Source organism: Nanorana parkeri, unplaced genomic scaffold (assembly GCF_000935625.1).
Source record: "Nanorana parkeri isolate BGI_ZX_2015 unplaced genomic scaffold, ASM93562v1 scaffold2952, whole genome shotgun sequence".
In the NCBI taxonomy this organism is placed as follows: domain Eukaryota; kingdom Metazoa; phylum Chordata; class Amphibia; order Anura; family Dicroglossidae; genus Nanorana; species Nanorana parkeri.
The window spans coordinates 52,845-71,395 of record NW_017309220.1 but is presented as its reverse complement, the minus strand read 5'-3'; the positions used below and the strand labels follow the sequence as shown (position 1 = coordinate 71,395).

At 44.7% G+C, this 18,551-nt stretch overlaps 1 protein-coding gene across 1 annotated transcript in view; it reads left to right on the top strand.

Moving 5' to 3' along the window:
- The window catches only part of HSPA9 (heat shock protein family A (Hsp70) member 9), a gene marked incomplete at its 3' end in the record, with an annotated part of 84,013 nt that overhangs the window by 12,957 nt on the left and 52,505 nt on the right, over positions 1-18,551 (top strand). The window contains exon 3 of the mRNA XM_018574419.1: positions 13,733-13,820. Coding sequence (XP_018429921.1) covers positions 13,733-13,820 — 88 coding nt within the window. The remainder of the gene's footprint in view (positions 1-13,732; positions 13,821-18,551) is intronic.

The window sequence follows — 18,551 nt, the reverse complement described above, 5'->3', positions numbered from 1 at the left end:
TAACCAGGAGATGCTGAACTGTCATTACACACTGAGAACCTGGCGGAGCCGCCGTGATATCACAGTGGCTCCGCCGGGTTCTCAGTGTAATGACACATCAGCGTCCGTGGTTAGCTGCTAACCAGGGGACGCTGATCTTGTCTCTGCATGCAAGTGGCCGGAGCCAACCGTTGGTCTGTGAGAGCCAGAACTCTTGCTTGTTTGTAGGTGACCAAATACTTATTTACAAGATCTCACCCTATGGGGTCAAAATGATCACAAGAACGGTGAGCAAAAATCCCAGGACCACACGGGGGACCTAGTGAATGACCTGCAGAGAGCTGGGACCAACGTAACAAAGGCTACCATCATTAACACACTACGCCGCCAGGGACTCAGATCCTGCAGTGCCAGACGTGTCCCTCCTGCTTAAGCCAGTACATGTCTGGGCCTGTCTGAAGTTTGCTAGAGAGCATTTGGATGATCCAGAAGAGGATTGGGTGAATGTCATATGGTCAGATGAAACCAAAATAGGACTATTTGGTAGAAACACAACTCGTCGTGTTTGGAGGAGAGAGAATGCCATACCAAAGAACACCATACCTACTGTGAAGCATGGGGGTGGCAACATCATGCTTTGGGGCCGTTTCTCTGCAAAGGGACCAGGACGACTGATCCGTGTACCGGAAAGAATGAATGGTGCCATGTATCGTGAGATTTTGAGTGCAAAACTCCTTCCATCAGCAAGGGCATTGAAGATGAAATGTGGCTGGGTCTTTCAACATGACAACGATCACAAACATACCGTCCGGGCAACGGAGTGGCTTCGTAAGAAGCATTTCAAGGTCCTGGAGTGGCCTAGCCAGTCTCCAGATCTCAACCCCATAGAAAACCTTTGGAGGGAGTTGTAAGTCCATGTTGCCTAGCGACAGCCCCAAAACATCACTGCTCTAGAGATCTGCATTGGGGATGGGCCAACATACCAGCAACAGTGTGTGCCAACCTTGTGAAGACGTGCAGGACACGTTTGACCTCTGTCATTGCCAGGGCTCGAAAAATCCACTCGTCTGTGACGAGCAGACAGTGGAGCCCGACAAGCAGCTTGCTGGCCGTTGTAATTACACGGCCGGCCGGGAGCTTTACAGTCAAGCGATCGAGCGCCTCGAGAGACGCTTGATCGCTTGTATCAGAAGCTGTCACTGCCGTTGCCGGTCCCGAGATCTGCTGTGCTCGATGTGGCCGGGACCGGCACGGCTCTGTGACAGGAGATCAAAGGGAGTTCAGTACACTAACTCCCTTTGATCTCCTCAGTCCCTGAATGCAGGAAGTGATGTATATTACATCACTTCCTGCATTCAGTGTCACTCTCCAGCTAGAGAAGCTGATGAAGCCGATCTCTGCTTAATCAGCTTCTCTGGAGGTCCCTAGGTGACAGGGGTCTTGGAGACCCCTGATGTCTCCATAAAGAGGACCTGTCATGTAAATTGGCTATCCCATGGGGGGCTTCTTGGCCCCCCATGTAATGGCAATAAAGTTGTATGTAAAAAAAAAAGTAATACAAAGATGAAAGATTGATAAAAAAAATAAAGAAGCAAAACATTTATTTTTTAAACATTTTTTTTAAGTCCGCGCCCCCCCACATACACACGCATATGTGCGCCTACGTGCCGCACATGTTGCATATCGCCGCAAACTGAGTGAGAGCAATAATTTTAGAGCCATTAAGGCCGGGTTCACACCTGGGCGTTTTACAACGCTGATCGCCGCGCTGTAAAACGCCCTGCAAGTGAAATCCCATTATTTCCTATGGGCATGGTTCTCACTTGGGCATATTTCAGCGTGGCGTATTTCAGCGTGTCGGACCGTGCTGAAAAACGCCCTATGCCCAAAGTACAGGAGCTTCTTTGGGGCGTATTTCCGCACGTATTCATTAGGATACAGCCGGATAGCCCTCGTAAACGCACGTTTGACGTGTGTTTTGTGGCTGCAAATCGTGGTTAAAAAATGCACCACAAAACGCGCGTCATACACGCATATTTCGAACGCTTAGGCTTTTCACTCACCTCATAGTTCTGTGGTGATTATATACCTCCAAAAGAAAGCTCTATCTGTCCCCAAACTTTTTAAACAAATTGCAAGGCTATAGTCCGGTCATGCTGACTGGTGACATTTTTGACTGACTGAGACACTCAAATTTTTCAAGCCCTGGTCATTGCCAACAAAGGATATATTACAAAGTATTGATGACCTTTTGATATTGACCAAATACTTATTTTCCACCATAATTTGCAAATAAATTTGTTCCAAATCAGTCAATGTGATTTGTCTGGATTTGTTTTCTCATTTTGTCTCTCATAGTTGAGGTCTACCTATGATGCCAATTACAGGCCTCATCTTTTTAAGTGGGAGAACTTGCACAATTAGTGGCTGACTAAATACTTTTTTGCCCAACTGTATACTGTGTGACTGAGTTGGGTGCCTGAGCAGTGAAAAATATAAGGTGAGACTTCAAGTGCTGTTTTTCATATTGTACTGGCAAAACCGATGCCTGAATAGTGGAATAAAGTATTAAAGCTAAGCTTCAGGATACTATTGCATTTCACCCAGTACTTCCCTTCCCCTCCTAAAATAAAATGACTGTTTTTTGTTGTTGTTTTGATCACTTACATATGCTTTTAGGGCTGCAGCTAATTATTTTCATTAAAATAAATACCATCCCTTTTAAAATAAAATACTCAAATGCAGTTACAAAGTTTACTTCAGAATAAAACTGCATGCACAATTTTTTGCAATCGCACTGGAATGCACGTCATTGCGGTTCGGTACATTCTAGTGTGGGCAATCACACTGCGGGTGGGAGGCGCGTTTGGGCTGCCGTTGAAATGATTGGCACTGCAACGCACTTCCTGCAGCAGAATTTGTCAGACCAAATCCGAAAACTACCTTTTTTCTCTAGTAACCTTCCAGGGCAGCATCTGAGAGATAGGCTTCTCCCACCGGAACAGGAAACTCATCACCCACACCTAATAAAAAGATCACATGCCTTGCATACCTTTTTTTAGTTGTGTTTTTTTTTTCGTTTCCTCCGGCCAAGCAGGACATCGTAACGTTTGTCGTTTTCCGCTAAAGGCCTTCGAGCTAGTTGCAGGGGTCCTATTTTTCGGGGACAGTGTACCTGAGGTATCCAGGGTCTGGGTTTCTAGGGCAGCCCCATCTACCCTTTTTTTAAATTCTGTCTTTTTTTTTTTTTTTCAGCCTGAGGTTTCCTACGTGATGTATGGCAACTATCCTCCTCCTGATGTGATAGGTCGCAGTGAGGCCTCCCTGTCAGATGCTGCTTTGCTAGGAAAGCTCCATGAAGCAATGGCTCCCTGCAGATGTAGCGGTTGCAGACCCCATCTGTCTGCATCGGCGTGATGCAGGGGGTGTGTCAGCCGCTGTCAGACTTCCCTCGTGGGACTGCTTACCAGCGTCTAGCCGGTAACAGTATGGCGGTCGGTGGATGTGACGTCACAATGTGACATACTTCCGTGCCGGCGATCCTCCGGCCAGACCGTGAGGATGCTCAGCCACGCCACAGTGGAGGGAGACAAGGTACCTAGACATGACGCGAAGCAGGGCACTGGTGCTGGGGTCGACGGTGCAGGGTTCTACATGCACGGACTCTCCTTTTCACAGTAGGGCTGTCTGATCTAGTGGATCCATCTGCTAGCATTGGAGTGATGCAGGCGCAGAGGACCAGATATATCGCAGAAGGGAGGAACGGAGGATATTAAAAACAATCTTTAGGGACCTCCATTGGAACTGTCTGAAAGACATATAAGAGACGTGGCAAAATGTCCATTTTAAATAGAGCCATTCTCCCAAACCATGAATTATGGAGTCCTGCCTACTCTTAAGGTCTGTTGGATTCTCAACAAGAGGGGCTTGTAATTAAGATCATATAGGTCCGGTTTGTCTAATAAATGTCACCTTGTATATGGGTCCACCAGTTGCCTGTTCCTCTGATATGACTCGCCGCCGACAGCGAGGCGTTGATCTTAACCTAACATGGTGGCGATCTTTACATTGTGTCTAGCTCAGGGATTTCATAATTGCCTACGCCAGGAGTGCCTTCTATGCTCTAAGGCCCGGACATGATATGTATCTAATTTAGGAGACTGCGGTTTATGTGCTGTATGTACGTCCTTTGTTTCTGTTATTGTATCCATGTTCTTTTATCTTTGTACAAAACTCAATAAAAACTTATTTCTGAAAAAAAAGATCATATAGGTTGGACTGAGGGGCAAGAGAAATACCTAGGTATTTAAGGCCTTGTGTCAAAGCAAAAGATTGTTTTAAGATTATTTTCAAGGGCAATGGGTATAGAGACATTAAAAGCTTTCGTTTTGTGGACATTAACCTTTAAAATTACTGACAGATGAGAAAATATCAAATTCCCTCATCGGGGATGGGAAAGCTACTACAGGGTTCGTGACTTATACTAGATGGTCGTCTGCGTATAGGCTAAGCTTAAACTTGCGATCCTTTTAAAATGGGATATTGCAAATGGCAGCTTCTAAGTGTTCCATTGCTAAGATATACAGGTAGGGGGATAAGGGGCATCCCTGGCGGGTGCCATTACGGACATCGATTATGTCAGAGCGAATCCCATTGATCCTGACCCGAGCTGTTGGGACATGGTATAATGCCAACATTTTTGAGAGATTAGATGGGATGCCTATGTAGTGCAACGATTCCTTTAGAAAACTCCAGCTGAGACGGTAGAATGCCTTCTCTGTGTCGACCGATAAAAGCGGGTGTGGAAATTTTTTGAAAAAACTACTTGTCCAAGGATTAAAGCGGGGGCCGAATCTACTTGTCCCTCATGACAATCTACTTGTCCTGATACAAAAAAATTTTTTTTAACCAAAACCGTATTTAGCAGTGCTAAGAAGCGCTCCCCATTGGTCAGTGCCGTCAGGTGACCGCGTTGACCAACGAGTGCTTGCAATTTGCAAGCGGAATTCAGAATACATGGAACAGGTATAGATAGTACACCCGTACTGGTAGACGGGAAGGACCGTTCGCTGAAAGGTAAGTTTAATGGGAGGGAGATTTGTGTGGGTAATTCCATTTTCTCAAATTACTTGAAAGTGAATATACCCTTTAGGGTTGGTGCAGACTTGGGGATTCTCTGGACGTGCGGTTGCATACAGCTGTTGCATCTGCATGTATGAGGTTACATCTGCATGGCAATTGCTGAAAAAAGGTAGATGTACCCATTTCCACGACATGCACCGCGCAGTGTTTTCAACAGTGATCGTGTGGGATCGCCCAGGCAGTATTGCAGCAGGAAAACACGCAATCTCCCTGGCACGACTGGGGTGCCATTAGAAAATAATGGCACTGACAGCACGATCGGCGGTGGTGTGCGATTCCGTGACCACCCAGCCATCTGCTTGGTTTTCGTGCACGATGACCGGGCAGTCACTGATCGCACACCACTGCCGATCGCGCTGGCAGTGCCATTTTTTTTTCTAATGGCACCCCAGTCGTGCCAGGCAGATTGCACGTTTTCCTGCTGCAATACCGCCCTGCCCGTGCGGTTGCACATGGTCGCAGTTGAAAACACTGCACGTTTATTCTCATGCAGATAAGGGCAGCGGGGCTGGTTTTCATTTTTTTATTTTTACTTTTATCACTTTTTTTTGCCTTTCTTATTTAGCTACATTTTTCTAATAACTTTTTAACCAGTCAGTCAGTCAGTCACGGTGTGACGGGTACTCTTTATTGACAGTCACCTCCAACACAGGAATTCTAGCACAGCACTGTGCTAGAACTCCTGTGACAGGAACGAGCAGCGGCCGCCAGGGACAGAGGCTGAAGGAGGTTTTAGGCCGATACGAATTCCACACCCCTGAGAAGACAAAGTGGGAGATGATGCTGGTGAGCATAAGCCATCAAGGTGAGGGTCTTAGAGGTGTTATCCCTGGTTCACGGGAAGGGACAAAGCCTACCTAGTCCAGATGTATAAGAGGGTATAAAGGTCTTCAATCGGTCAGCAATCAACTTGGCATATACGTTTAAATCCACGTTAATGAAGGATATGGGTCGATAACCAGTACAGAGTGTCGAGGACAGTTATGTGTGATTGTTTAGGGAAGGGGCATGAATCAGATATGGAGTTGTCTTATGGAGTCTTATAGAAAATTCTGGTGTAACTATCTGGACCTGGACTCTTACCATTAGGGAGAATAAATAGACCTCAGTACGCATTTTAGCATCTCCCACTGGAGTGGGGGGAGAAGTGCAGTCAGAAGCATGAACTGCAAGAAAATCTCAGATTCCAGATCGTAGGGCCTCTAGAACGTTCAGTTAGGGTCTGGAACTCACTGCCACAGGCGGTGATTTCAGCAAATAATGTGGAATTGTTCAAGAAACTTTTGGACGATTTCTTAAGGGACCGTAATATACAGGGGTACGGGTACTCCTAGAATGAGATCCTAATAGGTTGGACTTGATGGACTAATGTCTTTATTCAACCTCAAATACTATGTAACTATGTAACTATGTAACTGGGTCACAGAGGAGAGACTCAAGTCTCCAAGTGGGAGGTAGATTTTGCTGTGGCCGGAACAGAGAAACTCATGAATAAAGGGAAGTGGTCAGACCAGATCGGAGGACCAAAACTAGCTGTTGGACGCTAACTAAGAAGGAAGAGTGGGATGTGAAGTAATCTATCCTACTGTAGGTAGAATAAAGGGCCGAATAGAAGGGGTAATCCCTGCCATCTGGGTGTAAGACGCCACATATCCACTAGTTGGAGGTGTCGTAGCCATTTGCGGACATTGTTCAGTGAAGGGAGAGAAGTGAATTTTGCCAGAGGATGAGTCCAGGGAGGGATTTATGACGAAATTTAAAGTCTCCTACTATAGTACAACCCTCCATAAACTGATCCAATTTATGCATCACTCTCGGAAAAGCCTGTTTCTGATTGGAGAGGTAAAGTTTTGCTTAAGTGAAGGTTTTGGGATAGTGAGAAGTAGAGGTTAAACCAATTGGGGCATTTTCTTAAAAATTCTCACGCGTAAAACGGCTTTGCTAGTAGCCATTATTTCAGCTAGTAGAGTCAGCAAAGTGTACACTTTGTCAATTTTTTTTTGGATCCCTATTGTCCAATTCTTACGGACACAATCATATTAAAGCCTGACCCGGCTTTCCTACCTAAAGTAGTTTCAGTATTTCACTGAATGCAGGATGTCGTGATTTTTTTTTTTTTTTTTGTACCAATACATCGAATGAGAAACTGCTTTACAAGGCATTGATGTTCGTAGTTGTGTGCTGGGGTACATGAACAAGACAAAGAGCATCAGGAAATCTAACAGTCTGTTCATGCTATTTTCAGGACCAACAGATGGCCTGAGAGCTTCTAAAAGCTCTATAGGAAGGTGGATTAAATTCACAATCAAACAAGCTTATGATCTACAAAGTTTAAAACCAGCAGAGCATGGTGCAGAAAGAGCAGGGGCTACACCAGATCGGAGCTACCTGGTCCAGCGTTGTCAAGCACTATAGAGTTGACGTGACGGCCAACCAAGATCAGGCTTTTTATCCTCTCTAATGCTGTCCTGGAAGGTGACTAGAGAAAATTGGAGTTACGTACCTGGTAACTCTGTTTCTAAGAACCTTCCAGGACAGCAGGGATTCCTGCCCGATATTGGAGAGTTTTTTTTAATTTTATATATTTACATGCCTATATGGATTATGGTCTAACAGTGTTGTATCCTTTTTTGCTCCCTACCATTTTAGATATAGATAGATAGCTATATCTATCCTAATATTTCTCTATATGCTATATTGCCAAAAGTATTTTTTCGACGCCTGCCTTTACACGCACATGAACTTTAATGGCATCCCAGTCTTAGTCCGTAGGGTTCAATATTGAGTTGGCCCATCCTTTGCAGCCATAACAGCTTCAACTCTTCTGGGAAGGCTGTCCACAAGGTTTAGGAGTGCGTCTATGGGAATGTTTGACCATTCTTCCAGAAGCGCATTTGTGAGGTCTGGTACTGATGTTGGACGAGAATGTCTGTCTGGCTCGCAGTCTCCACCCTTCATCCCAAAGGTGTTTTATCGGGTTGAGGTCAGGACTCTGTGCAGACCAGTCAAGTTCCTCCACCCCAAACTCGCTCATCCATGTCTTTATGGACCTTGCTTTGTGCACTGGTGTGCAGTCATATTGGAACAGGAAGGGGCCTTCCCCAAACTGTTCCCACATCAAGCCCGGATACGTCCATCGGATTGCCAGACAGAGAAGCGGGATTCATCACTCCAAAGAACACGTCTCCAGTTCTCTAGAGTCCAGTGGCGGTGAGTTTTACACCACTGCACCCGACTCTTTGCATTGCACTTGTTGATTTAAGACTTGCGTGTAGCTGGTCGGCCATGGAAACCCATTCAATGGAGCTATTTACGCACTGTTGTGCCAATCTGAAGGCCACACGAAGTTTGGAGGTCTGTAGCTATTGACTCTGCGGACAGTTGGCAACTTCTGTGCACTTCAGCATGTGTTGACCCTGCTCTGTCATTTTACGTGGACTACCACTTCGTGGCTGAGTTGCTGCTGTTCCAACTTTGTTATAATACCACTAACAGTTGACCAGTGAAATCTCATTACTACTAAATATTCCACGAACGCCTGAATCCAGTGATTTGGAGGGATGTCCCAATACTTTTGGCAAGATACTAAGATTTTTGAGAAATCGCTTAATGAAGGGTCTGTGATGTCATATCTAGTTTGGAATTGGTGAGGGTGCTCTCCACACACCTTTCAGCAGTCCCGGCCAGTAGAGATAAGGTGCTTGCAGTAACTCCCACGGATGGCACCGTGTAATGCACAAAGTAGATCAGATTGATTTCAAATAGATAAGTCCTTTTTATTGGACATACGTGTCACAATAGTCAAACAGCCAACGTTTCGGGGCCACGCAGGGTCCCTTCCTCAGGGCAAAAGATGTGATGGTGTCCACATACCACATATATACCCCATGATGTGAACCAATTATCAATAGTTTTAAAAATGGCGTTTTTCCCGCCATTCTGACATCACTGGGGAGGTGTCTATTGATTGGTTCACATCATGGGGTATATATGTGGTGTGTGGACACCATCACATTGTCACATTTTGCCCTGAGGAAGGGACCCTGCGTGGCCCCGAAACGTCGGCTGTTTGACTATTGTGACACGTATGTCCAATAAAAAGGACTTATCTATTTGAAATCAATCTGAGTGCTGGTAACCTATTCTTTCTACATATCTAGTTTGGATTTTTTTTAAATTTATTTAGCCATGCCCAGCAGCTGAGAGGAGGGCACGGACATCAAATCCTTGCTATTTGAATAGCCTGCTAATCTATTTGGGCAGGCGTAGATGGGCATGACAGACAGTCGGTTGATTGACAAACCCTTGTTGTTGGTGGGTGCGACAGACCGGCAGTTTGTGCAGCCTGGGCTGTCCCACTGTAGGTAGAAACTTGATAGATGTAGGTGGCCACAGATGGAGGGAATAGTGGCCACCAATCTTGTGAAAAGGAAATCGGGGGGTAGAGGGGGGGCAGCAAGCCCTAGTAATGAGAAGTGAATTATTCAATGACTGCTGCAGCAATTTGATTGTTCATGAACATAACTAATAGCTTTTACGAAGCAATTTGAAAGCTTTACAATCATTAAGCAAATGCCTGTTTAGAATTAGCCCAAGTGTTATTCTCGTGATTCATCATCTAAATGTTGCAGTTGAAATCTTTTTTTTTTTTCTTCCACATATGCAGTGTAGTGCACTTGCTGTCCAGAGCAATTTCTTACTATTTGCGCACATGATAAAATATAGATGTTTGGCTAGAATACGGCTCCAGACCCCCAAGCGACGATATTTTCTGAAAGCAGAGGCCATGTAGACTAAAATAATGCTAGTTGCAATTTTTTATGTAGTACGGTATTTGTGCAAATGTTTATCAAACCAATATTTTTAGGATGAACTAAATTCAAATTTAGTGCACAGAATAATGTGCACAGAATAATATACCAATTTTTTGGGTAAAATATGAAAGATGGGGTCACGCCGGGTAATTGGATACCAAACCTGTCAAGCCTTAAAACTGCGTTCACCTGTGAAGCCACAAAAAACTTCAATACCTAAAATTTCCCATATGGAACACTTCCTAAACGCTTTACCGCTCATCAGTTTAGTGCCAACAGTGACTGATGGGCCTAGAATTATTGCTCTCACTCTGACGTTCGCGGCGACATGTAACGTGTAGCGCAATGTCCTTTTCGCATATAGGCGCACCGACACGTTTTTGTGTGCAAGTAGGGGGCGGGGGACTATTTATTTTTTACTTACACTAACCTTATTGCTATCGCATGGGGGGGCTAACAAGCCCCCTATGTAATAGCAAATACTGTGTGACAGGTCGCCCTTTATGGCGACATCGGGGGTCTTTCAGACCCCCCCTAATGCTACCTAGGGACCCCAAAGTAGCTGAGGAAGCAGAGATCTGCTTCTCCTGGCTCTAAAAGCTGAAGAGTGTAAATAGTGACACTGGAAGTGATGTAATACACATCACTTTCGGGTCCAGTGATCGGTGGACAAATCAGCGGTTGGGGGGCTGTGTAGACGCCGGATCACTTGTACATAAACAACCATCGCTGGCTGTTTAAAAAAGATGCCAGCCAGTGTTTTACCCACTTCTGCTGGCCTTTTTAAACTTAACTTGATTGCTATCACATAAAGGGATGAAAAACCCCCTATGTGATAGCCAATATACAATGGCAGTCCTCATTATGGAGACATCAGGGGATGCAAGGGGTTAAAGGGTAATTCCACATTACTAGGTACATTTTGGGAAAATGGGACTACCCCTTCCCCAAAGGTATACTTGCCTTTCAGCGAATACTCCTTGTTGTCCTTCGGTACAGGTGTACTATCAGCCTTGTGCTCGATTTTGAATTTTGCTTTCAAATGGTAATATTTAAAGATATATTAAACAGTTTTAAGAGTCTCAGTAAAGGGCACAACTGAAACTCTCCACATACTTGGAACCTGAAGATGGCAGGTCCTAACAATTGGCCCCTATTGCTCTGGTATGCCTGAGGTGGATCATATGTTTTAGTGTAACACTTACAGGTGTTTTACCTTTTCAGAGCTCACAGTATCCCCTTGCAATGCTGTTTTTCCAGAAGGATAGATCTGTTGGGCATAATTAAGAAGCAAAAATCTGTTTTACTGGACTAAATTGCTGGTTTAGGGATTCGGTTATGTAACGCTCCATTCACATATAGTGTTTGCGTTTTCCGCGTGGCAACGCAAACGCTAAATGCTTTCAGCTGCACAGATTCCCCTTGTTTGCAGCTATTTTATATAGTCGCAAAAGTGTGGATCTGTCAATAGATTGAGCTTGGTCTATTTTGAGGGCTGCATGGCTGCCCCAAAAGCCTGAACAGTGCACATTAAAGTGCATTGTTCCGTGTATTAGTCCGGCATGTAAATAAAACCTTAAAGGAGAAATATGGGGTTAAGGCTTTTCCCCATTGTTCTCCTTAGGGTAACGGGAGGACACAGACTAGCGTCCTCCCGTCACCCTAAGCTCAGTATTCCGCGAGCTAAAGCTCGTGGTATATTGAGACGCCACAGTATACCGCGAACTACTGCTCGTGGTATTCTGCGACGCCGCAGCTGTACCCGCCCCCTCCCCCGTCCGATCCGCTAGTAAGCGCTGGCGGGGAGGGGGGAAATCAGCTCCTCCCCTGTCACGGCAGAGAGCTGTGACAGGATCGGGAGGTGAGCGAACGCCGGTATGTGTTCGCTCACTTCCCGATCTACTGAGCCAACCTGTGACAGTCTCATTGTCACAGGTCGGCTAGAACTATGAGGTGAGTGAACCTCATAGTTCTCCTTTTAATCCTGATGCCTGTGTTGGACACATTAGCTGCCTGCTGTAGCTTCTTATTTTGTGGTGTTACAAATTAACAATGCTGCAGTCATATCGCTGGTGAAAGGGAAGCTAAGGTAATGGGTTTTCCTGCTTGTAGCAGACTAATGGCATCTAAATCTAGAAAACAATTGAGGCTTAAAGGGTTATTTGAAGCCTTGAGTGTCTTTGCATAGATCTACTGCTAGCAAGCAGCAAGTATATGCAAAAACATTAAAAGAAACCCCCAACCTTTTCAAAAGTGTTAAAACTTACCTGCTTCTCCGCTGTGTGCTCCCATCCAAACATCTGAAGATTCTCGGGTGGCCACAATGGATCTTGGGGCGGGAGCATGCGCAGTTCAGATCTTCGAGGGGAGAGACCAGGTAAGTCAATGCAGCAGTGTGCACCTGCAGACACCGTGGGACAGGAAGTGGCAGTGAAGAGAGAGGAGTCAGTGCTGGATTGGAGACCGGAACCAACGCTGGAGGGACTCCTGAAAACTACAGGAAAGAACAAGATCAGATGAAGAGGCATCATTCCCCTTCATAACCAGTGACATACAGTGTACGTCACTGGTCCCGTTTTTAAACAGAAAGCCGCCGGGACTCTGTTTACATTTTGTAGAGCCGACTGTCGGCTCCGAAGCCCAGCAATAAGCTATTGAATTGTGATCTGCCCTTCAATAGCTTATTTGAAGTTTAAAGGTGATACTAGGGGTCTTGGACCTCCAGTATCGCCTTAAAGAGCACCTGTCACTGCCAATATCACATGGGATAGCAAAGTAAAAAAAGTTTTTGTTTTTTTTAATCTTAAAATTTAAATAAAATGTAAAAAAAATAAGTGTGTAATTTTTTTTTTTTTTTTTTGTCCCCCACAAGTACGCGCGTCTTCACAAACACACGTCGGGGGTGCATACATATGAAACCGACAATTGCGCTACACATGTTGGGAGTGAAAGCAATAATTCTAGGGCCAATATTTATGCGCATCTCTAAACTGATGACCTATGGGGGCTTTTAAAGCGTCGTCTATGGACTTTTTGGGGTACTGAATTTTGTCGGTTTCACAGACTCACACAATTTGTAACCTGGGTATCGATTTACTTGTAACCGCCTCTTTTATATTTTATTAAACCACGAGTATTTTTATTGTGTTTTGGGGCATTTAAGTGCATTTTCACTAAATTTTGGGGATGGTGAAGGAGTTGCGCTAATATCGTGCAACATGAAGAATTTGCAACGGCCAGAATTTTATTCTATAGGTTTTTGGCTTTCTGAAAATATAAATGTTTCGTTTTTTTAAGTAATTTCCTAAAATGTGGATTATAACATGTAAGCAAAAATTTTTTAGAAAAGGGCCTTGCTCCATGAAGGGGTTAAGGTAAGTCCTTACACTAGCATGGGGAGGGGGAATTTATCCTTTTTAATGTCACTTTTAAGGCAGCTTGTTGGGTTGTGACAGGATCGAGAGGTGAGCGAACCCGGTATGTGTTCGCTCACCTCCCGATCTACTGAGCCGACCTGTGACAGTCTCATTGTCACAGGTCGGCTAGAACTATGAGGTGAGTGGAAATCACTCATCTCATAGTTCTCCTTTTTAATGAAGATTTGTAACATTACCGAAGTCTCATCTTTAACTGGTTAAAATGGGTATTTGTCTTTTTCTAACCTGGTTTTCTTTGAATTGGATTTTTTACTGGCGCTTTCTAATTTTAACAAATTTTACGTTTCTGCATTATTATAGCTTTATTAAAAATAAAAACAAAAAGGTCATGAGAATCATTCCTAACTTCTTGCTTTTTAGCTCTGAGACCATTAAAGGAGCAGTTATTGGAATCGATCTGGGAACCACAAACTCCTGTGTTGCTGTTATGGAGGGAAAGCTGGCAAAGGTAAGTTTAATGAAACTTTGTTATAGGATATTACTTTTGACCCTTATGCTGCATGCTCACACCCATTCAATAAATCAATGCGAATTTCTAATGACTGCAAGATGTTCCTTGGTATATAAAAGTTGTTAAAAGGGGGTGTGGCCAGGATATGAGCCGTGCGGACGTGCTTTGGCTCTTATCCGATCCTTTTATCCTGCTCTTCAGCCTGTCTAACCGTCCTTCCTCACTCAGCCACGACCGTAGGTTCCGAGCACCGCTACTTGGCTAATGCCTTCTGGACGGCGCTCCGAGCATACCTGGCCGGGCAGCAGGTGTCGCTGTTCTTCTCCCGCCACATGCAGCGGTGCTATCTTGGCTGCGTGCTCTGCCTCTTACCTCCATTGCCACACAGACCTCTGATTGGAAAAATTTAAACGAGTGTGGACAGGATCGCTGCTGCTCCTTTCCTACAAGTGATCTATTCGAATCACTTGTATTAAAACTATACACTACACGTTTACCTCTGCTTGTCAGGAGCAGGGCTAAATGTACAAAAAAAAAACTACTCGCCCGGCCCCTGAAACTGCATGTCCAGGGTGTCGGGCGATAGGATTCCCTCAGCTCTAACACATTCGCTCCATAAGACGCACTGACATTTTTGCCTTATGGGGGGAAGTGCGTCTTATGGAGTGAAAAATACGATGCTTACCTTTTTATTTGCTATTGGTGCTAAGGGGCAATCTGATTCTTTTATGTTGGTTTCTTGCTTGTTTTGTTGCTTTTGAGGGAAAGGGGGTGGTTACCTGTTCTCATGTATAGCTGAAATGTAATTAACATATACAGTCCTTGCTCCATTTGTAATAAAAAATTAAGTTTTAAAAAGCAAGTTTATTTACTGAATAAGCTGTACTTTTTATTTCAAGCATAATAGTTTTATCTACACTGCATTTTAGGTACCTAGTGTAACAAAATAACTTTCAATTTGTACAAATACTTCACAGTGAATTTATTTTATTTTTTTCAATTCTTCCAAAAATGTCTTTTTTCCGTGGGGAAATATAAGGGGGAAACTTTTTTTTTTTTTTTTCCCCTCATGGCTTTAAAATTTCTGGAAATGTTATATCTCTAATATGGGCTCATTTGACAGGACCTGGACAAAATCCAGGGTCACCTCACTTGGACGGAGTCTTGATTGGGATCCCTGGAGGATACATCCATGGGACTTTCTCAAACCTAATAACTGTACGGTAAAATATTGAGCATGAAGTCTGAGGATGCCAAGAACAGGCTTTGCCAGAACAACGTTTTGGTGGGATTGCCGGAAGGTCTAGAAGGATCTGATCCGGCTACTTTTGCTGAGCTATTCAAACAACTCCTGGATCTGCATATCGGTTTCATCTGCCTGCATAAAGGCTTGAAATGTAGCATGCATTACACTAGTAAATTGAGAGTGCAATTTGAAGGATCCACAACATTCTTTCACATAGTCGGCTTCTTCTGACTGGCTGGTCTCTTTCCGCTAATTCATTGTAGTTTGTTTTATTAGTCTGCATTGTCTGACCTTAAAGGAGAACTATGGGGTCAGGGGTTTTCCCCATAGTTCTCTTTAGGGTAACGGGAGGACACAAACTAGCATCCTCCCATCACCCTAAGCTCTGTATACCGCGAGCTACAGCTCGCAGTATACTGAGACGCCGGAGCGGATCCTGACATCGATGTCGAGATCCGCCCAGCTGTGTGAGTGACAGCTGGCTCTGCCTATCTAGAGGCAGAGCCAGCTGTACCCTCCCCTGTCCGTTCCGCCAGTCAGCGCTGGCAGGGAGGGGGGAATCCATCCCCTCCCCTGTCATGGCAGAGAGCCGTGACAGGATCGAGAAGTGAGCGAACACTGGCATGTGTTGGCTCACCTCCCGATCTACTGAACCGACCTCTGACAGTCTCATTGTCACAGGTCGGCTAGAACTATGAGGTGAGTGAAAAGCACTCACCTCATAGTTCTCCTTTTTTAACCTGTAAATTTATACAAAGTTCTGGCATTATGGCACATTTGTGGCATTTTGAAGGGGAGGTGGTAAAGGACTCCTATCGCCTTGGTGGTTTTTTACTGTTTCTCTGTGTAAAGTGGCCTATTAGGTTTACTGCCTAATTTAACTCCTTGGTTGGGCTGGGCGTTCATTTTAAATTGCTGGTGGTGGAGCTTACCCTTGTAGGGAACTGCAGAGGGTACGTTTTTAGAATGTTTTAGGGCCGAAACAGCTAATCGGTAATATACTTTCCCCGTCTTCCAGAACAGCTTGCGAGAGGCTTCTCCCTTTTTAGAAGGAAACGCGTCCCCCCACCCCACAATAGTTTTAAAAGGTCCGCCTCTCCTTTAGCTCCTCAGGTTTTTTGTATTGCCTCAATCAGTGAGGGCACATCACCAGAACGGTGAGGGAGCCCCTCTGAGGTATGCAGATTTTTCCCTCCAGGTTTTTCTGTTTTTAGGGCCCTAAAAAAACCACCTGCTATGGTGGTAAAGTCATAAAGGCCTTTCACGGCCAACGGTGCCGGGACATGTGCTACCCCCTTGGCTGATCTCCCAGGCCGTGCGGCTCGTTAGTTAGGGGGCGCCGGTCTGAGTTCCGGGAGTCTCTCCACGGCCGGGCCGAATGACCGAGTAGGTCACTTCTGTTGCGGGTGACAAGTTCCGGGGGCCTTGCGGTTTCAGGCCTCATTTCCGGCGCAGAGGAAGGGGGAGAGCGCCTGGCTAAATGCAGACTGCATGATTACCTGACTGAAATAGCACTGGTGGGGGAGCTGCTTTCTCCACAAAATGGATCCTGTAACTCCTGCAAACTACGCAGACGGATTCAGGTCCTGCTGGCACCAGCTCTGCTCAGGTAGGTGGATGTATTCATACTTCCTCCCTGTAGTTCTGACTATATTTTCCTCCACCTGGGGCTCCTTGGTGCTGGGCTTATGGTGTTGAGGGGGCACTTTAGTTTAGGGGTACCTTTCTTTTAAAGAAGGGATAGCAGAGGGTAATTTCTCGAACTGTGTTACAGGTTAAAATTTCTAAGGCCAAGGTGGTCCATAAGAAGACGTGTGCAGTTTGCTCCTCAAAACTTGGTTCTGATTGGAAAAAGCCTCTGTCAGAAGTGCATTGAAGGGGTGTGCAGGTATGAGTACACCTCAGCATGTAGTAGCCTGTTATCTACGGTCAGGGAATCCCTTCCTTCATTCAATTCAAGGAACAGCTTCAAAAAAAATTAGGTGAGAGACATGCAGATCAACTCAGAAGAAATAAACACCCTGAAATCTCAACATAGGTCTGCCCTACAGGAAATGCAATTGAAGATCCAACAACTACAAGAGGAAAATATCCAGCAGAGAGAAGATAACAAAACTTAAAACACAAACCTATCAACCAGGAGAAAGAATAAAAAAGGATGTATATAGACAAAGTGCCTGACAACGAACAAGAGACTAATAAGACAGTGTCCACACATCAACAACACAGAGACCAGTGACAGCCAAAACAATCCACAAAATGCTCAACTTACGACCAGCCGGCCATCAAATCCAAGACAACAAACTCCTGAAATTGTAGTAATAATAATGGACTCAAATGGGAAGTACTTAAACACAAGAAGGCTCTTCCCAGGAAAGAAAGTCACCAAAATCCATTGAACAGACAATGGAAGTCCTCAACAATCTATACTTTAGGAACCCCAAACAAATCATCATACACACAGGTACGAACAACATCCAGACCCAACAGGAAGGCATTGCAGACAGTCACAACTAACAGACTGCACAGAAAAAATGTCTCCAATCCAAATTCAATCCTGGCTACTTCCAAGGAAGGACATACTGAACCATATCATGCAGAACATCAACACAGAACTTGTGGCTAAAACTAGATCAAAACCCAACATTTTCCTGGCCAAACATCCTTCCATAACCTCTGAACACCTCAACAAACAAGGGGTGAGTCACCTGGCAAGATAATTTAAAGACCTTGTACTGAACAGAACCCATATCCCAGAACCCGGCACAAACTAACCAACCACAGGAAGACCTCAAACCGCACCAATAAACGAAGACAAGAACACATTTAACCCAAGAACAGGACAAAGCAGATGGCAGGAATGGTGGAAACCACCCGCCCCAAGATGGACATCAAGACCTCCACAGAACAGAGACATGGAGGAGATACGGACCCTTCTCAGCACACTTTACAACAAATTAATGTGAATTGAACTCATAATGTAATACAATGACAACCATTCCAATCCCGATTGTCATGTAATATTGCTCATTACAAGGTATAACAACACAAAATGACATCACTATCAATCAGTAGCTGGAACATTCAGGGTCTGAATGCCTCCAGCCTTTGGATTCAAAGTAAAAGATCCAGACTTCAAACATAGACTGCACAACGTGGACATACAAATCCTGCTGGAAACATGGAGCCGGGCACAGGATGACTCACAAGCACCTATTGGCTACAGAGAATTTTCGGTGCCTGCCCAGAAGGATAAAAGCATCAAACTGTCGCCATTCAGGAGGGATATTAAAGAACTATGGGGTTCTATCTTTTTTTTTTTTTATGAATGCATTCCTTAGGCTAAATAAGTAAATTATGTAATGGTAAATGATGTCACTGGAGATCCCTGCTGATCGGATCCGATCAGCAGGGATCTCCACTGACATCATTTACCATATATGGACTTTCCGATTTGTAGTAAATGCTGGAGAGAGAGAGAG